Consider the following 22,250-nt stretch of genomic DNA (forward strand, 5'->3'; position numbering starts at 1 on the left):
AGGATTTTCAGCTCAAATATAATTTTCATAATAAAGCTACACGTGTATTTTATTACTTCAGTATTTTATTCCCCATATGATATAAGCACCATGTGATACACAACAATAATCAAATCATAAAGGCGCGCCGTTTTAAAGATTTCACCAAGAAAGTGAAAAGCAATACCTACATTTGTTTTTAAAAAGATATTAGCAGCCAGAAAAGCATGATCGAGAAATGGAAAAGATGAATAAAAACTCCAATCTACCGTGATAGATAAAGTAAAAGAGTAAAAGTTCATAATTGTAATAACTCGAGAATATCACCGTGTCAACATGGTGAGGTCAGCAATGATTGTTAGCTTTCCAGACTTTTGTTCATTCAGTCAAGCTTTTTCTATACGGAAAGAATCAATACGAGAAAAGAAATATCAAATTTTCAGAACTACTGTTTTTTTTCTTTCATGAGTCGGTTGGGACAGGCAAAAGGTTGATTTTCTGTGTTTTCCGTTTTCGGGTGAAAGAAAGTAAGCACGAATTAATATGAAAGTATTTGTCCAGCGAGTCTAATATCTACGCAGTATAGTGGACACGCATGCAGGAGAGATAGACGTCTATGGACAACATGATGGACGCCTAAGCTTATTCTGGATTCAGCCTTATGGCTTCAGATAAGCGTCATTTTTGCAAACAATAATCTTGGTTGGTTTCAGCACATGGTTTATTTATCACTTTCTCGGCGATATGAATGTATAATGATAAAAATAGTCTATTTTCTACAGTACATTTTAAAAAGATACAAATAAATGTATATTATATATGTATGTATATAGAATAGTCCCAAATTGAAATTGCCTTAATTCCGACGTCCGCTTCTAGTCGTCGTCGTCCGTGTCCCAGTCGGAACCGCCGCTCTCAGTACCCGTGTCCTCATCTGAGCTGAGTTCGACGGCGATCCGACGTCGTAAGATCGCCTCGACGCTGTTATTTTCAGGCTCGTGCGGTTTGTCCTTCACCTTGATTTCGACTCGTCGAAGTTGCATACCTGCAGAACAATACAATTATGTAAATATATTTCATTATGATTAATAATGAAAATAATAATGATGATAATAATGATCCGCTTTTATATAATAATGATGATGATGATGTCTTATTGAGCGCGCACACAGTCCAGAGGTGGTCATCATGCTCATGGCACTAGCATAACAACAGTTCCTTTGGATATACATAAATACATATAACAACTACAAATATAAATTTAAATGAAGGAAAAGAGATCTTACGTTACTAAAGTACAGGTTTGCATCACCCTCTGGAATTCCTAGCTATATCGTGGTAGGGGTGGTGCCCTCCTTCTTACTGCTCCGTTCACCCAAGTCAACTCACAGGAGCTCTAGCAAACAAAGGCACCATCCCACATAGGAAGCTAGTCAGACCAGTGAGAGATGATACATAGAATGTACTCTACAAAACAATTTTTTCTAATGAATATTGATTTTGTTATCGAACAAATAGGTCTTTAGATGCACCTTTTTTTGCAGGATTTTCTGTATTTATTGGAATAATATACAAAACAAATTTACAAAATTGCTTGAGACATAATCATAATATAGCATAAAGTACATAACCAAGTGACAATCATTATATGTAGTGACTGGAGAAAGACATAAATACAATATAGAAAAATATATATATGAGTAAAATGCAGAGGCAAACTATATAAGCAAATATATGCTTCAAGCATAGCAGCCATGACACTTTGAAAGTGTCATGCATGTACTTTAACGCAGCGGAGTGACTGAAACATGTAAAAACTATATATTTTTTATCCTATAATCAAACGGGGGTTGTACTGGACAGAAAGCTATATTGTAAAGTGCTAGAAAGGATGTGATGTCAGTAACAAAATTATGTTGATGATAGGATGCAGGAATGCGTACCATGGTTACGAAAAAAAAATTATGATTGGATTATCATCCAATCATATGATCCGAGATTCGTTATTCCCCTGAGCTGTTGACGAGGGAAAGATGAAATTCCCCGAATGCCCCCCTACCCTCCATTCTTCGAGTGTGTTGCATTGTGTAACATCTTAAAGGGCACGTCCACCCCAACAAAAAGTTGATTCAAATAAGAAGAGAAAATCCAACAAGCATAACACTGAAAATTTCATCAAAATCGGATGTAAAATAAGAAAGTTATGACATTTTAAAGTTTCGCTTAATTTCACAGAACAGTTATATTCTCATATTCTTGTAAGAATGCAATTGAGGAGACTGATGACATCACTCACTCACTATCTCTTTTGTATTTTATTATATGAAATATTCCAATTTTCTCCTTGTTATGTGAAACAACGATTAATTTCTACCTGAACAAGTGCAATTAGCATTGTTTAATTCCATATGGTTCAACCAAGTTGGTCCTTATTGCCAAATCTGTAAAATTAAATATTGTATAATTCAAACAATAAAAACAAAAGAAATAGTGAGTAAGGGACATCATCGACTGTCTCATTTTGCATGTCACTGAGTTGTGCATATCACTGTTTTGAAAAATAACTTTCTTATTTTACATCCGATTTTGATGAAATTTTCAGCAAAATGCTTGTTAGATTTTTCTCTATTTATTCCATCTATATTTTTCTGGGGTGGACTTGTCCTTTAAGATCGTATAAATCATATAAAATATGAAGGATATTGTTATATTATTTTTACTGCCTATTTCAGCGGTATTTACACATTACCACTGTTATTTCAAATTGTCATTTGGAGGAATATGGGGGGGTATCACCAGGGTAATACAAACCTTGTTTAATTGCTGATAGGAGATCGTCTCGTGCCCCCGTGACTTGGGACACAGCAGTAGTTGGTCTTGGGTTGTTGGTTGTCCCACTCTGTCTGGGTGTTGGTGGCGGTAGCGGTGGCCCTCCAGCAGCTGAATGATGAGAATAAGAATATATTAGTGACGATGACGGTGATGACAATTACAACGACGATGATGATGATTATGATGATGATGATAATATGATGATGATGATGACGATGATAATATGATGATGATGATGATGACGATGATAATATGATGACGATGACGATGATAATATGATGACGAAGACGATGATGATATGATGATTATGATGTTGATGACTACGACGATGATGATGAACATGGTGATGACATAGTAGTGGAGGTAAAGATGATCAAGATGATGGCATGATCATCACTATCATCATGACCATAATTATGATAATGATTGAGACGGAGTAGTGCTGATGCTGAAGGTAGTAATAATGATGATGATGACGATGATGATGGTGATAAAGATGATATACATAGGTGATGGTAAAGATGGTGATTTTTTTTTTAAAACGATATAGATTGTGGTTAGAATTATGAAGATTGAGATGATATGACGATAATGGTGGTGCTGACGACGCTGAATATGATGATGATGACTACGAAGGCGAAAGTATTCATAAAAATTCGTCAAATCTATGCAGCATTAATAACATTCTTCCAGTGTTAGTCTTGTTTGGGTTATTATAGGTATATCAAATATCAAAATATTTCAAACAATGCTGATGACGAAACTGGAGGCAATAATGATCAGATATAGATACTAGAATATAGTAAAGAATGGAAGAGGTTGAATTCATTGATAATTGAATTAAAGCCTTTTTATTGATGACGATAATAATAATTGTGGTGATGACGGCAATTATTTTTTAACGGAGAAGAACCGAATGGAGATAAAGATGATAAAATAGAACAAAGAATGAGAAAGAGTCTACAAACTTTTCCACGCTGTATCATCAGAAAGTGTTGTTTTTTTTTCGGTCACAGTGTTTGAACCGTACCTGGAAGTGGCGGCGGTGGTGGAGGTGCAGGTCCAGCTGATGAAGGCATAGGGGGCGGAGGAGCAGGTACAGGTGGAGCCCCTGGAGCCATCGATGGCGGGGCTGGAGCGCCGCCATCAATGGGAGGAGGCGGCGGCAAGTCCCCTACCTCCGAGTAAGTGCTGTCATCTTCAAGCGGAGGCGGAGGGAGCGGGAGGTCGCCCGAGTCATCCACGCCTCCACTCGGGAAAGTGGGCGGGGGAGGAGGCCCCGGTGCAGGAGGTGGAGCCATGCCAGGTTTCCGTACGGAGTCTGGGGTACCAGGAGCCCTTCTCGACGGGGTGGTGACGGGGCTAGCATTTAGGGATTTTCCTTGGCTGTTCCTCTTTTCTGGAGACTCGGCATCTGGCGAAGTGGCGCCGGAAGCCTTCTTTTCTCGCTCCCTTTTCTCTCGTTCCATCTCCGCGAATTCTATCCCCAGAGCTTGGTCTTTGAATTTCTCTTTGGTTGTCAAAACTTTCTTAGGTTTGCTCACATTGCTGGAGTGTGGTCTTTTCTGTGAAACGGAGATAACATAAAAGAGTAGACAACTTAAATTAAGATTTCGGTTGAGGAAAAATAACAAGAATTAGGCCTATACATCCCAGCTGCCTACGACTATGGACTGTGATTGAAATTCTTGGACTTGATCTTCATCTGGCCTTTCGTCGAGCGAATGTCTCACTTGAAATCTCAAATGGGTCAAAGCGCACACAGTGATATGAAAATATATTTTCAGAATATGTTAATCGTATTTTTTTCAAATAAGCAATAACATAATAACCTTACTCCCCCCCCCCTTATTTTCGCAAAATTAGCAGACAAGAATATGAAACATTGAGGAAACATAATCATGATGATGGATCGAAGCGACCGACCCGTTGTTTGTTTTTCTATTCAAATGCTGAAAAGAAAGGATTTGGTGCACACTTTTGGAGTATTTAAGCGAAAAATTTGCAAAAACAAAAAGAATACTTTTTACATTTCTTGGGAGTAACTCCCTTCATCCCGGCACCTCTTGCGGACGGACACGATCCCTATTCTCCAATAGTTATTTTTCAACTCATTATGATAACGAGCAATTATTGTGACGAGGTCTTTATAACGATCGAAATTATGATCACAGATATGTCGAGTCACCAATTACCCACCTTTTTCTTCTTTTTCTTCTTATCGATATCTTTGTGCTGTTCGTTTTTCCATCGTTCAAAGAAGAATTTTGGATCTGTGTAGAGCTTTAGACCATCCTTGCCGTCTTGTCTAGAATTGAAAAAAAAAAAAATAAGCATTGAATCATTGATTGAAACTTGAGTATCTTTGCATCAGAGGCAGTATGTCACATAATTAGCGTCACTTCAAGTCCTGTTCGTGACGGACAGCAAATTTATATGAAACCACCATTCTGATTGGTGCGTAGTCAGTGTTTTTAACAAAATGCACATGCATCGATGATTTTGATTGATTGCAAAACTTCATGTTACCATGGTTATGGAGCCCTAGGCTCCATGTTACCATGGTTATGGAGCCCTAGGCTCCATCTTACCATGGAACTACTACTCTGTACACTGTAGAAACTGTGGTGTTAAAACTGACACCAATTGGTGTTAATACAGGACCACATCCTGAGGTGTTAAAATAATACCTATATTGAACATAACACCAGAGTGTAAATGTAACAACCGTAGGTGTTGTAATGACACCTATAGGTGTAAAACTAACACCACCAATTTAACACCGGTGTAAAATAACTGGTGTGGTCCTCTATGTATACCAGTTTACACCACAGTTTTTGCTGTGTAGGTCCATGGTCTTACAAAAAGTTGCAATGATGCCATCAACCTCAACTGTATGGAAATTCATTGATGTCATACATTTTCCTACAGGAAATTCGCACAATGTCCCTTTGTCGTGTGAAATAACTCCCCATGATACCAGCCTATCTTGAGTTCAGAAGTATGCAAGCAGCCTCTTCTAAGATAGCTGTGAAAGTATTTTACTGTATAAAACATATGGGGATTCGTAGACCTGTCACTTGAAGTAGACATTGCCAATGAGAGTAACTTCAGTGTAGACTTTTCAAACTTTAGCATAACTTTCCCTTTTCGTCCCTGAGTTTGATGGAAGTTTTTTTTTTTTAATATGCTTCTTTCTACCCTCTCTGTTGATTAAAAATTATTCTCGCCAGGATTTTATTCTCCTTTCCGTGATGTAGGATGTAAAGGGTGGTTTACCTGAATTTGTTGAGAATTGACAACGGTGGGGGCTGCTCACATCGTGTGTATGTCGACTTCATCGCTGAGGGCATGGTACGAGAAGAAACGACCTCAGCGTCGAGAATGAGAGAGCTTTGGAAGGCCAACCGGGTGTTGATATCCCTCAGGGATACTGTGAATGAAATAAGATTGGGGAAACATACTTATTTTCAGAGGAATCAATGCCAGTAAGATATTTCAATAAAAGAAGTTGCAATAGAAGATGGCCCAAAAATTCATGCAAAGAGCGGTTCCAGAAAATGAACAAAATAGAGGGTCTTTGGACATCACCGAAGAAAATATATATTGAAAGAAATGTAATTCGTTTTATTGCATTTCATGTTTTAGTTATTTCAAGTAAAAAAAACCATACAAGTAGGATTACAGCTAAAAAGCTGAAATGTATGTATTTACAATAACAATTTCACAATACATGTAGGATAAAACAATAATGTAATGATGATAAAAGTAAATGCGACAAAATTAATGTATATTTTTTCTTTATAAAGAGAGCCTCTCATGCAATTATATCGGTCGCTGTTGTATTGCAGATATTTTGCAAGACAGAAAGAAAGTCCCGCCTCAGGAAAATATCCATCAGCATTCCTCCTCACTAAACAATTGTGAACTATTGTTACAAAGGGAGGTCTCTGCTTTCCAAAAGGAAAGTGCACAACTTTTCGCCAAGTGGGGGTTCATGTCCCATTTCTATATTATAATAAGCTGCGAGCGAAGCAAGCGATCAAAAATTTGACCTTTTTGATACAAAAATCTAATTTTGTGTTAGACTTTAATATTCAGAAAATGATATCATGTTTCACCCCTTTCACTTTCCTTTTTCTTTCTTTTTCTCCTTTTTCTTGATGATCGTTGAACTTTTGATGTCCATGGCCTCCAAGTCCCCCAGGTGTATGGCAAGGCCCCCCTCCCCCTTCTCCATCCCCGAACCGAATATGCCTGTACTCTCTCCATACTTCAAGAATATTAATTCAGTTGCTTCAAGCATAACGGATGCACGTCGGGTTAAACTTACTCTTCCTCCTGGACGGTTTTCACTTTAAATTGATTAATACATCGCTTCTTCAATCATTGTATATTGTATATGATATTCTACTTAAACTTTGTCTAACCCATTTTCCATTGAAAAGTAACACACTTTTCCGTGATGAAGATGGTTCGCTTCGGGCATCGGTGCATGTTCGCCGCTATGTTAGGCGAAATAACTGTCACCGATTTAATCTCAATGTCAAGTGCGTCCGATATGATCATTCAGAGGTTTTGAATCGGAAGGAATTGGCCTGTGGGATTGCATTAACGAATACAATCATTATGTCTGTACCGTCATGACCGTAATCAGTATTCATTGACCCACAAACCGGATCTTGTTCATGGTAATGATTGGGGGATCCCAGACATTTTCAATTTCTACTTTATGTATTGCGAATTTACAAATAAACTCCTCAAAAAAAGTTTGGAAATCCGATTTTGATTGATAATCCCTCCTCGGTTTTAGTAAATATCAATGTGTGATTAATATTCATGAAAGGATCATTTAATTCTCTTGAAAATGATACCCTACATGACATGATTATGGATCACATGGAGGTGCAGTGCCTTGAAATATAGGACAAGGTCAAAATTCAAAAGTTGCAAAATGACATAATATTGAAAGTCACTGTTCTTTTTTCTCTGGTGATGAGTGAGTTTCTCAGCGGTTTCTTTTGCGTTTGATCAATATCCCCTCCTCTGTTTTAGAAAATATCAATGTGTAATTAATATTAATGAATAGATTATTTAATTTTCTTTAAAATGATACCCTATATGATATGATTATGGTTCACATGGAGGTGCAGTGCCTTGAAATGTGGGGCAAAGTCAAAATTCAAAACTTGCAAAATGACACAATATTGAAAGTCACTGTACTTTTGTTTCCGTGGTGATGAGTGAGTTTCTCAGCGGTTTCTTTTGATTGTTTATGCACCTTAACGTCAACATTAACAGGCAATCAAACATACCTATGCACAAGCAAACACGTGAGAAAAAAACATGGGTATTTCAAACCATGCATGTTACTACGCAGAACCATAAACCACAAGAATTGACACAGACAAAAGAATCATGTTCTGTATTGACCCTTCATGACTATTTCTGCTCGTTTTGCAGCTTTTCAATTCAGACCTCACCCAGCACTTTTAAATCCTGCTCTTTTCGTGAAAGCATGATCATGACAAGCATGGTATCATTTTAAAGAGAATTAAATGATCTTTTGAATGATGTCAAATATGCATTGTGTAAAATTGGGAGTTCGGAGAGATTAATGGCCAAACTCAGATTTTCAAACATTTTTTGCTCGTTTTGCAGCTTTTCAATTCAGACCCCATCCAACACTTTTGAATCTTGCTCTTTTCATGATGGCATGATCATTAAAAGCATGGTCTCATTTTAAAGAGAAATAAGTGATCTTTTGAATGATGTCAAATATGCATTGTGTAAAATTGGGAGTTGGTAGGAAATAATAGCCAAACTCAGATTTGCATACTTTTTTATGGGTTTATTTTCGCCAAAATATACACCAAATCTTTTTAATTCAATTATCTAAAATACATTTAACACATTCGTGTTCTATTGTTTGTTATTATAATGCCAAACTTTTTTTTATAGAAACATAGATGTTAAATCTATGATTTATATTACATTTTTTATCATGATGTGTTACCACTGAACAAAAATTGTAATCTTAAATGTTTGTGTTGAGAAGTAACCAGCACAAATATGAAATGTTTTTGTCAAGTTTTTATTTTTAATTTGTCTAAAATATAAAGATTTTTTTTTTTTTTTTGGGGGGGGGGCAAAATGACACCTATATATTTTCAGCTCCTGATGACAAAACAATGTGATGAAGGTGCGTGACATACTCATTTGTTTCATAACAAATTCGTTTTGATAGCACAAATATTTTATAACATTTAGTAAATTTCATGACGTTTGGCAAGTGTCAACTTTTCTTTGAATTTCCTGGGTATATGTAAACTTCTCAACTGTGTGTGTATATATATATATATAAACTGCTAGCAAAGCAAGCAAGCAAAAAATTAATATTTTAATACAAAAATCTACTTTAGCCTTTGACATATTGAGTAAAAAGTATCATATTTCACTTTTTATCCTTTTTTTCTTTTCTCTCTTTTTATCTTGGTCTTGAAATATTTTGGGTTCCAGAACCTCACCCCCCTCCCCCATGCGTACCTCAGTCTCTCCATACGTCACGAATATTAAGTTGCTTCAGGGGTGATGGATGCATGTGTGAGGACGAGTGCTTTTCATCCTGGACGGATATCACTTTAAATTATTTAATACCTTGCTTCTTCAAAAGTATTTTACTTAAACTCTGTTTAACCCGTCTCTCGACATTGTCTTGTCCCTTGACTGACGATTAATTACTTCGGGCATCAGTGCATGTACGCCGCTATGTCGGGCGAAAATGCTTCCTGCGCATCCTTCACCGATTTAATCTCCGTTTAATCTCAATGTCAAGTGCCTCCGATATGATCATTAAATATTGATGGAGATGTTTTTAATCAGAATTGCCCTGTGGGATTACATAAACGTATACCATCATTAGGCCTATTCCATTATCAGATGGTATTCGTTGCCCCTTCATAGCGGATCTTGTTCATGGTTATGATTGTGTGGGCGGGGCACTGGCGGATCCAGGGGGGCACATCCGGCCCGTGCTCCCCCCCCCCCCCTTTGAGAGGCATAATCAAGATTTTTAATGTAAATTCGCCGTTCTACACAAGTGTGACCCCCACCCCCTTTCTTTGAAAGCGAGAACCTGTTTTTTGTTTTGTTTTGTTTTTGGCTTGTCAAATTTTCCTCGGGAAAATATGCCCCCATTTTGATAATCCTGGGATCCCAGTAGTGCGGCACCTATCTGAAAAAAAAAAGCGTGCTCTGCATTTCCAGTATCGCACTCGGCTCCATGCATTAACGGCGCGGTTGTGGATGGTGGTGCGGAATCGAGGTGGGAGGGACGATGTCTTCCTCTATGAAAACGAACACTCGAAATAATTGTAACCCCAAATTTGACTCAAAAAAGCACGATTCCATATTTATTCAATAATAATAATAATAGTCAGTTCTTGTATAGCGCATAACACATGATAAATAACGTCTCTATGCGTTTCCAAAGGACTTAGATATTATTACTCTGGCTCTGGCTGTATAGCTCAAGCAGCTTTTACGCCCTCGGCATTTTAAGGAATAAATTCCTGCCAGGTACCAATTCACCTGGATTGAGTGCAGCACAATGTGGATTAATTTCTTGCTGAAGGAAACTACGCCATGGCTGGGATTTATTTATTTATTTATTCTATGCTAAGTTGAACTCGGGGTTGAGGCCTGCGATGGATCCAGGACTGACCAGCGGGAACCAACTCACCCCCCCCCCCCTTGACCATGTTGACGCTTTGGTATCCATGTTTTTACACTCTCATATATTGTCCTTTATAATCTCCTCCCCCCCCCCCTTTCTAAGGGTGCGGACCCTGAGCCCCTCCCCTGGCTCCGATCCTGGTTTGGGGAAACCAGGGGTGGGGTGGCGATGAAATAACCTTACCCGAATCTGTCATCGGATCAAGCTTCTCAAAGGTAGTATTCAGTTTGTCCAGGCGATCCTGTACGGACTTGGCCCGTTGGGTCAGCGATGTCGCCTCGCTGAGGAGATCGGCAAAGATGTCCTCGGCATGCTTGCCCAGATTGCCCAACTGGCGGATGATGCTGGCCAGGGTGAAGTTGCTGACGCACTCGAGTTCGTCCTTGACCTCCTTCCCGATGTCGACTTGGCTGACGAGTACGGGTTCGACCTCGCGCTTGATGAGCGGCATGGTAGTTTATAGAGAAGGACCACGGAAATCTGGAAGACCAAAAGAAATGAGAATTACATGGTTATCTAAACTCATTTTAAACCGGTCAATTCACATTCAATTGATTTTCATTTTTCTTAAGTCAGGTATTTCAAATTTTATATCTATTTAAAAATCAAAACCCGGTATTCAAAACAAATTAGAAGTCCATATACGCAAAAATCTATTTTGTTTTCAGTTCCAAAGCAAAATTTATTATTCGAAGTCCAAAATGCAAATTTTACAATAAAAAATTCTAAACCATAAAAATTCAAAATTATAGATTCTAAATTATAGATAAGTGAATTACGTATTATGAATCATAAATTCCTAAAATTCAAAGTTTATGATGACTAAATATTATTTTTTTATAGAACGGTCTATCAAATGATTTATCCTGAAAACTAAAACGTTTTAGTTCAAATTTCTTATAGTAGTTTGAAGAACGGTTCTCAACATTAGGACCGTGCATGCAATGTTAGCTCCGCCATCTCTCAATATTTTTCTTTTGCGTTTAACTTGCATTATGCATTGCTATTGCTTACAGTATTTTTTGTTTTATTAAAACTAACATGGCGTCGGGGCGGACTTTCCGTTTTGGGGGTACTTAAGTCCTCCAAGCACTCCATTCGGAAGGGTGATTATTATATTCCTTATTTGCAGTATGGGGTATTAAATATTATTTTCAAGGATGTGGTTTTTCCAACGAGCTATATACAGCTGCCCTGTGTATTCACACTGTACACTTGAAATTATTACTGATCTTCAAATCAAATTGACTCGCCAAAGTCACTTCAGGGGCCCGTTGCAGAAAGAGCTGCGTTTAAACGCAAGTCAAAAAATCAATCGCAAGTCCAAAATGCGCGCTGTTGATTGGTTGAGAATGGAGTTGCGCCTAATTTTTAAAGATGCATTTGATTGCAACTCTTTCTGCAACGGGGCCCAGATAGAAATGCTTGCCCACGTAAAAGAGTGAAAATAGATTTCCAAAACCCACGCACCACTTCCATCCAGGGGCACTGCAGGTGAAAAATATTTGCAAAACCGTGGATTTTCATCATTTAGGCCAAATTTCATAGCTAATAGACAAATTGAATCGCTTGTTATTGGGAATGTATAGTTCAGTGTGAGGTCAACTTCATGCACAATGTCTGCTGATAATTAAGTTCAAATTGAATAAAAGATCACTATTATTGTAAGTATGATGAGAAATTTGTTTGGTTTCCTTTTAATATGAAAGATAATTTTGTATCTTTTATGGGTGTTTATAATCATGGCTATCATCGTTAGTTTTATACTACTATCATTAACATAATTTATTGATTTGTATGTACATTCTTTTATGCATTACATTCATCACCCTCGGTCGGGTATGCAATTATATCCGTAGTTCTAAATGTCATTACTATAATTATTTACAGGTATTGTCAGGAATATTATTGGCATTGTTATTATCATTGGTACTTATACTGTTATCATCATCATCGCCGCTATCATTATTATTACCATTATCATCATCTTAATCACCACCAATACCACCATTACTAACATTAATGTTTTCACAGCTATACTCATCATTTTTACTACCATTCATGACATAATGATAATAATACGTCCAATTATATAGCGCAGTTACTATGTGCATATACTCAACTGCACTTTGATACTTGGTATCATAATTATCCCGGCTGTAGCTAGGCCGCCATATTAATAGGCGCTAAAGCATTCAAGGAATGAATCCTACCGGGTACCCATTCACCTCACCAGGGTCGACTGCGGCACAATGTGGATAATTTCTTGTCGAAGGAAATTACGCCATGGCTGGAATTCGAACCCACTACCCTCTGTTTCAAAGCCCGAAGACTTATCCACTGGGCCACAACGCTCTACATCATTGTATAAATATCATGAATATGATACGTAGGCGTATAAAATAACAAAACAAGATCGAAGAATCAATTGTACCACAATATCATTAAGCATGTTAAGCTTGCTCTTTTATTTTCATCATAAATAAGGAAATAAAACAAATTCGGAGATAAATGTCAATTTTCTCACAGATCCGCTGTCAAGTAAACGGAACTCATGTTTTATTTGTCAAGCAACGGGACATTCTGCGAGGAAATGAAAAAAGTCATGAATTCAGAGCGGAACTGACCTTTGGACGAGGACAGAAATTATTATGATTATGATTAATATACCTAATTTCCACTGTCATGATTTGCGCTACGATTGAAACGGTGATCTTATTAATCATGGAGTAATCGTAGTGTTTGTATCAGATCGTGTCAGATCAGGGCCCCGTCTTACAAAGAGTTGCGATTGATCTGATCAATCGCAACTATGGAAAGCCAGCAAAGTCAACATATAGAATGCATATTTGTTCAAAAAAAATCTAGATATGTATATCCATACATTCATTGATTTCTTGACAATTTGGTGTGTTCTTCTTTGTTTACAAAGGACTTTCTTCAAATTTGCTGTAGAAAAGGTTATGACACTGATGGATTTCCATATAGTTACGATTGATTGGATCAATCATAACTCTTTGTAAGAAAAGGCCGAGATCAGTCGTGGCAATCGTATTGATCGAAGAAAAAAAAAATGAATGGTTCAAAAATTTTCGCTATCAATTATGAAAGGCCAATCGTCGCGTTCGTAACGGATTGCACGACGGGAATGAGGTTTTAATAAATGTATCAGCGATTCTCTAGCAATTAACACTGATTAAGAGATGCAGGATGTTTTTTATGGTCTCGTGTATCATTGAAGTGATATGGCCTTATGAAATTTCCTTCGCTGTTACAGCTTATGAATCTACACCCTCAGAAAATTTTGATTAAACAACCCCAAAAATTGGTTGAAGTATGTTGGTTAAAAAAAATCCTATTAATTTTTACATGCATTTTTTTTAACCAACTGTCCATCGGTTGATATTTGAACCAACCAATAGGTCGGTTTTAAAAACAGATATGAGATATGAGATACAGATATTCTTATTCCTCTTCTTCCCCTTCTTATTCTTCTTTTTCTTCTGCTTTCTCTTCTTATTAATTTTCTTTCTTTTCATCTTCCTCTTTTTCTTCTCCTTTTTTTCTTCTACCCCCCCCCCTTCTTCTTCTTCTTCTTTTTTATTTTGCTTCCCCTTCTTCTTCTCCTCCTTCTTTTTTTCTTTTGCTTCTTTTCCTTCTTCTTCTCCTCCTCCTCCTTCTTCTTTTTTTCTTGTGCTTCCCCTTCTATTTCTTCTTCTTCTCCTCCTCCTTCTTTTTTTCTTTTGCTTCTCCTACTTCTTCTTCTCCTCCTTCTTCTTTTTTTCCTTTTGCTTCTTCTTCTTCTTCTCCTCCTCCTTCTTCTTTTTTTTCTTCTGCTTCCCCTTCTTCTTCCCCTCCTCCCTTTCTGCTACAAATTCACTCCTTATCGATTTCATGATTGGAATGTATCTATGTCAATACCAAACAACCTAATCAAATAGTGTAAGGAGATTTACGTTTGGCTTTAATATTCACTTGTACTTCCTCATATGCTTTCTTGCGGACTTCTTCTAAAGACTGCCTGCACCCCCCCCAACGAGCCTAATGTTATCCCTTAAGAAACTGCTATGTCAGGCAATTCTGACTCGGCATGGAAACAATTTTCCATTATCAAACAACGAACACTGTGAATGTTATAACTCTGCTCGATAATATTTTTAATTCTATCCACTAGCTATATGTAGTATAGACAATATTTCGAATGAAGATTATTGCATTTGAGCGTTATTTCACTAATATCAAGTCATTAATGTATAGTAAATGCTTTAAGCCATTCTAGTCTAATATAAAGTGGTTAAATAAGCATGATAATTGTGTACTTACCTGAACGTAGGATGGTCTTGTGTTTACGAAGAAGGGCAATAGTAATCCATATATCACTTGGTGCTTTAACCCGGGGCTTTAACACGATGGTTAACTCTCAGTATTGAAAGATATTTCTTCCTATTGCACTGGAACAACTCCTACATGATCGCTCCACACAACACTGTATATATCCGAAAAAGACAAGTACAGTTTGGGTTGTGTTTATATCGCACAGTTACTTCCTACTTTCAAAGTCTGATTGAGACATAGAGACTTAGGGGGGGGGATCTGTGGAATAACGATAAATTCCATTCATTTATGGCGGCCCTCTAAACCGTGAAACATAAAGGGAGTGCCCCGATTCTGAACTTTTGTCCTTTTTACGGTTTGTGATTTCAACCAAAACAGATCGGGTTTATTCTTTATTTTGATCTCTCCCACTATTACCCCCTTTTTAAGTTCCTGGGAGGTATTAAAGGTCACGTCCACCTCAGAAAAATGTTGATTTGAATCAATAGAGAAAAATCAGAAAATAATAATGGTGAAAATTTCATCAAACTCGGATGTAAAATAAAAAAGTTATGACATTTTAGAGTTTCGCTTATTTGTCACAAAATAGTTATATGCACGATGAGAGAATCAATAATGTCCCTCACTCACTATTTCTTTTTTTGTGTGTGTGTTTGAATTATACAATATTTAAATTTTTACAGATTTGACAACAAAGACCAACTTGACTAAAACATAAAATGTTAAATAATGGTAATTTAACATGTTCAGGGCAAAATAAAACTTTGTTTCACAGGACAATGAGGAGAAAATTTGAATATTTCATATTTCATGTAATAAAATACAAAAGAAATAGTGAGTGAGTGATGTTTTCAGCTCCCTCATTCGCATACTGACCAGGATGTGAATATGAATATTTTGTGAAATTAAGCGAAACTTGAAAATGTCATAACTTTCTTATTTTACATCCGATTTTGATGAAATTTTAAGTGCTATGCTTGTTTGATTTTTCTCCTTTTCTTCAAATCAACTAATGGTTTGGGTGGACTTGTCCCTTTGATCATGTTGATAAAACTTGTTATACAGAACACAGTTGCTGTAAGCTATTTATTCAGTTTCATATTGGCAGCCAAAGCAAATCTGTGGTAGATTTAAAACTAATTATTAATCCGGAATCATCCCAAAAGTGATACGGCATTGGAAGGGGTATTGGGGTATTACCCGGATAATTCCATAATGAAATAATGACGGAACAATCGGACAAATAAAGATATCAGAGGGAAGTGGAGACGTATGTTCGCTTGTCTTCTATATCTTGGAGCCCCTGGAGCAGCACTTCCATTGAAGGTAGAATATTGTAGACTTTTGTAAAAGGTTTTTCTGTTATACTACGAATTTGAGTGAAAATAAAGCAATATGTGCATGATATACGTCAGTTCTGATTTGAAAATGCAACGAAAATCCACCCATGATTAGGCCCTATCTAGTTGCTTCCTCCCCCGGGGTTCGCTCCAGCTCGCTTCTAACTCTTACCCCCCCCCCGGCACTTCCTGCATGCGCAAAACTATGGGCGGCTGAGCAAAATCCATTTCCAATAGTATGTTCATATCGAATACCGGATTGGGTGGGAGATAGAATTCGTATCAGGGATACTTTAAATTATTTTGCATAAGACATACTCCCTCAGCATCTGCTCAAGACAGTAATAAACCAGTACTGCTCCATGAATAAACCGTACGGTCAATTTATAATCCCCCCGGGTACCGGGTATATAAGCCCAAATAGAAATATATAGGCCTACCCACGAGCACATACACATATGAAATGTACGTCATGACATGTCATGATCCACTCCATAATTGTATTTGATTAACTTTGCTTTACGTTTTGTATCATGTAAAATTACCAGATGATCTATATCTATTTCCTTTTATTATCCCCGTCCCGATTGCTACAATATTTATCAACGTATAGGCATGTAATAGGCCTTTTTGTATGGCATTTTACTATCCTTTCTGCTTTGGGAAAGCATTTGTTTTATTTGTTTAATTGTAATATATCCGTATTGTACATGTATAGTGCATCCATTATATCCTATAAGAGGAAACTACAAAATACCATATTTGACCATGAAGACAGTGTGGTTGAATTGAACTTCGCTATTGCTTCCTGCTATATGTCACTTTATACTTGATATCATTTTCCCATTCCCTATTGGGCGGATCCAAAGGGGATAAAGGTACTTTCCCCTTTTCACAAACCCTCCTTGAATTGAGGAATTGACGAAATTGTTACCATCTGAAAAGTTGTGATGATGATGGTGGCGAAGATGATGGTGAGGATGATGATGATGGGGATGTTGATGGTGATGGTGATGATGATGGTGAGGATGATGATGATGATGATGACGACGATGATAATGATGATGATGTTGATGATGATTATGATGATGATAATGATGAAAATAATGATGATGATGATGACTGATGGTGATGATGATGGTGATGATTGCTAGTGGCGTTGGTAAAGGGAATAATAATGTGGAGATAGTTACCATGGTAACAGTCTTATAAACATTATTGATATCCTTCATATCAATGATCCATTATTATAAATCGTTATCATCATTCTCACCAAATGACCAACACCACGACCACCATCATCATCACGATGATCATGAATGTTTCCTGTGATTGCGCGAATGACCATAGGTCTATGGACTGACAAAGGGTTGATTTTGGGAGATAAGATCCTTTTCTTTTTGGGGTGTGCCTTTTTACGAGAGGAAGTATCTTTCCCTTTTCTCCGTGCTCTTAATGTTAAACTTGCCCCACCCTCCCTGTCTTGACAGAGAAGCTATATCGGGCATGGTACCCATATTACAGGCATGAGCCATGCCCCAGCCCTACACATGACCCACGCTACTACCCCCCCCCCCCGACCTAATTGCAGATTGAAACTTTTAGTGTGTGGTGATAAATGCCAATTATCCATTTGGACTTTGATACGAGTGCATACATAATATACAATAATGCCATTAAAAATATGTCTACACAATGAAAAATTAGTTGTGGAATCGTACCTGGTTTCTAACTTGGCCAGAAGGTGCGGTGTCTGCTGATAGAAAGGGTTTACCGGTAAAGGGGGGGGGGGCATTTTAACATTTTACAATAGGGATGGGATGGCGAGAGAGATCTTTGAGTGGGGAGGGGGGCTTTCACATGATTATAAGGTCGATGGGGAAAATAACGGGTCGTTTTATGAGATTAGCAGCGTTTTATTTTGGGGTGACATACTGTTGGCCAATGAAACGTTGAAAATGATACTTTGTAATCAAAACTTTTGATAATTTTTTTATTTGCCAGAATCTTCTAGTCTTGAATGAGAGAGTACGTGAATTACCAGTTGACACAATAATGCGCCGCGCATACGTATTATAACACTGAATTATATCCCACCAATTCAGAATCCTGCTGTCCAGTCAGAGGATGACATGATCAATTGTAGATCCCCCCCCGGGGGGGCACTTACATTGACGAGTGGAAAGGGGAAGGCGGGGTAAGTTGAGCATAGGGGCAAGTTGAGCCACCAGCCCCAGGCCAATAATGAATGAGTCAGACATTGCGGTGGTGTCATGTATTGATGACCCATAGCATAACCCCTAACCCCACCACATTGTTTCCAACTTTGAAACAAAAAGTAGTTTTTTAGAGGGAAAAATATGAATTTCAGCCAAAAAAGTAAAAAAGAGTGTGAAATAGATAAGTGCTTTATAAACACACATGGCATGATAACAACATTATTAGTCCAGGTATGGATCTTCATTCTTGTCATAGTCTTTTATATGATGGATGCATAATAAATGTGTGGATACAAAATTATCGCACTAAGCTCGGACTGGGGTAAGTTGAGCCAAACAGCATGGGGCAACTTGAGCCATGGTAATTCCTATGGTAATGTATCTTAAAAAACAAACAAACCATAAAAATCGATTGAAATGCAGGCTGAAAGGAGCAAATTTACATGACTGCTCTTTTCCTTTTACAGGATGTTAGTATTCATAGAGAATTAGCAAGTGAAAAGACTTTAAACAAAAAAATGACATGCTGGTTCTCCCCAATACATTTTGTACATAGTTTTTGTGGCTCAACTTACCCCAGAAGGTGGCTCAAACTTACCCCATATATGGGGCAAGTTGAGCCATTTGACATCGTTTTTTTCAAAGGTCACAATGACTTTCAGTGTGGGGATAGAAAGTTATATAGGCCTATAGGTGGAAAATATTTCAGAAGAATTAAATATCAAGGCAAGGTACTTATTTCGACAAGATTATTAATTATATCAATTCTAACATGCAAAAAGCAAAAACTGTCACAACTTACCCCGCCTTCCCCTACCATGCGCGACCACAAAAACACGTAAAAAGGATGTCTTTTTCAAGATAGGGCACGTTACGTACGTAACGTGATAAGGGTGTCGAAAACACAAAAATAATGAAAAAAGGGTATCTATTTCGCTAGGAAAGTTACGTGTTTAGGGTCAAATTTGCGGGGATGATAAAACAAAATTAAAATGTTTCATAAAGGATGTCCTTTTTGCCCCAGCACTACGTGTTTAGAGTCCGATTTGCGCGAGGTGTGGAAGGTGGAGTCGTACTAAACCAAATGATGTGCATAAGGTAAAACTGACGACCAAATGACCCGTGACATAACAATAAAATATTCCTCTACTTGTTTAGGGGTTCATTTCAGTGAATATTTGCCAAGAGTATCATTTTGTTTCCTTGTTAAGGGTAGGGTTTCACACGCCAATACTTGTTAAGGGGTGCATGATTTTCAAAATATGGAAATTACTTAAGGGTGCTTTTCGAGACCCCATGGTCGCGCATGGTATCCACTCGTCAATGGAAGTGCCCCCCCCCCCCCCGGGAGATTTTCCCATCATATACATCAAAGGTGAGTTGCTATGTCAACACATGACAAATTATGTTGTCCGTAATGCTTGAAACCACCCGTTTCAAATTATATGAAACAGCACATTCTATCGGCCAAGTACAAAGACTTTCTGATGTTTAAAATAAACCATGCCATCGCATGTCTCGGGATAGGGGTGTGGTTGGGGCAAGGCGGGGATAAGTGAAAACAGGATTGAATCCAAGGGGTGTAAATCCCAAGTGGCAAATGAACAAACTTGGAACAAATGGACAGAAAGATGGACTGACTGAAGGACATCTAGACTCATAGACCTGTATTCTGAGCTCTGGTTTAAAGGTCTAGTCTACCCCAGAAAAATGTTGATTTGAATTAAAGAAAAATTATAAAACAACGCTGAAGATTTCATCTAAATCAGATGTAAACTAAGAACGTTATGACATTTTAAGTTTTGCTTATTTTTCACAAAACAGTGATATGCTCAACTCAAATGATGTCCTTCACTCACTATTTCTTTTGTTTTTATTGTTTGAATTATACAATATTTCATCTTTTTAATCATTGTTTCACTTGACAATGAGAAAAATAGAATATTCCCAATTTCATATAATAAAATACAAAAGAAATAGTAAGTGAATGACGTCATCAGTCTCCTCATTTACATATCCACCAGGATGTGCATAATAACTGTTTTGTGAAATGAAGCAAAACTTTAAAATGTCATAACTTTGTTATTTTACATCCGATCTTGATGAAACTTTCAGTGTTATGCTTGTTGCATTTTTCTCTTTTTATTCAAATCAACTTTTCTCTGGGGTGGACTTGACCTTTCAATTGCACTCTGGTCTAAAGTTGTGGTTTAACTATGGAAAGCCAGATGCGAGTGTGGCACGATTCTCTAACTCTACCAATCAATTTATAATCTCATGCAACACTCAAATCATTCAGATATGTCTTGGAATAACAATTAAAATAGCAACTTTAAGGGCATAGTAAACATAAGAAATATACAATGTAAAACAATTTTGACATTTTGTGCTTCCCATAGGGTTTCAGCACAGAATTAGACCATGACCAAAGTTAATCTGGACTTCAGAAAACAGGCATATGGAAACGGACTATCATTTGAATAAAAGAGTTCTTTCTCACAATGATGTTCATACAGATATCAAATTTAATCATGAATACATTCTATGGTACACATATTTCACTACAACATGTACAATACATAATTCACCCAAATATATTATGATATATCATGTAAAGATCCTACAGCTTTTGCTATGAGCTGTCATAATAATATTAGATAGGTTATTTAGATTCAAATCAGTGATAGGTCAATACGCCATCACGTGACCATAGCTGCGAGGATCGCATTTGTTATACTCTAGGTTTTGACGTCACCTATGTGAATATAACTGCGATGTATTGTCAACTGCGGCATTATATTCACTAAGGTGACGTCACTCGCTGCTTACAAGTTGCGTAATCAGGTAGTTTATTTGATGTACGCGCTAATGTTAACGAGTCGATTGCATGAAGAACGCGCTTGATGTATTAAAAAAAAACAATTATGACGTAGATGGATCAGAGCTGTTGCAAGAATTTCGGGTTGGAGCCAGATGATGAATGCAATCTGTGATGGCGAATCCACATAGACTATATAACAGATATTGCCTGGTTTATCGTTTTAATAAATAACACTTCAACTCGCCTCCGAAGCTATATTTTCCCCTCGGGAGAATATTTTCCACAGCGCGCGGGCAAAATATAATCCCTTGGAAAAAATATAACTCCGTCGGGGAGAGGAAATGTTATATTCAAACTCTAGGTAGGCAATATCTGTATAATATTTCACTTCTATCGACATCCAAACTACTGACTGGTATTAATCATCTTTCATGGTTTTGATCTTCTTTATTTGGATGGATGTTTCATACAGCTGATTGTAAGTTACAAGTGACTTAATAACAACACTTGTGACCCTTTCTTATGCAATATGATATATCTGTATGTAGCTGACTTAGCACCTAAGAAAATGTTCCAGTCGTGCGTGGAACTGTACATAAGTTTACGAACAGCTATTTGAAACAGCCCATCAGCTCCAGTATGTGTGTATAATGCTTTCAACACCCGGGGGCCGTTAAGAGTGCTTTAAGAACGACTGGTGATCTTTTCTTGTGCAAAATTGGTGATTATTTAGTGCGTAAGAAAGGTTCACCAGTCGTTCTTAAAGTCGCTTTTAACTTAAGAACAGATTTATCAGACACCCACCAGGGTGGAGTTATATTTTCATTTGTTTATTTGAACGTTACGCATGAACATGACCGTCCGATGACCTATTCTTGTGCTAAATGAGACACGCACACCCAAACTTAAAGGGATACTTCAGGCTGAAAATAACTATGATTTGAACAGATTAATAAAAATCAGACAAACGAAACACTGAAAAATTGATC

General features: G+C 37.4%; 1 protein-coding gene across 1 annotated transcript; it reads right to left on the reverse strand.

Annotated features, from left to right (window-relative positions):
• Nucleotides 1-206: 206 nt before the first annotated feature.
• Nucleotides 207-15,109, reverse strand: LOC121426431 (wiskott-Aldrich syndrome protein family member 2-like). The gene is made up of 7 exons (XM_041622729.1): nt 14,870-15,109; nt 10,730-11,026; nt 6,091-6,244; nt 5,011-5,119; nt 3,842-4,376; nt 2,791-2,919; nt 207-1,024 (listed from the first exon to the last, which is right to left on the reverse strand). The coding sequence occupies exons 2-7, from the start codon at nt 10,995-10,997 to the stop codon at nt 855-857; spliced, it is 1,365 nt and encodes a 454-aa protein (XP_041478663.1). The 5' UTR covers nt 10,998-11,026; nt 14,870-15,109; the 3' UTR covers nt 207-854.
• Between the last annotated feature and the right edge of the window lie 7,141 nt (nt 15,110-22,250).

The sequence above is a fragment of the Lytechinus variegatus genome, chromosome 13 (genome assembly GCF_018143015.1).
Source record: "Lytechinus variegatus isolate NC3 chromosome 13, Lvar_3.0, whole genome shotgun sequence".
In the NCBI taxonomy this organism is placed as follows: domain Eukaryota; kingdom Metazoa; phylum Echinodermata; class Echinoidea; order Temnopleuroida; family Toxopneustidae; genus Lytechinus; species Lytechinus variegatus.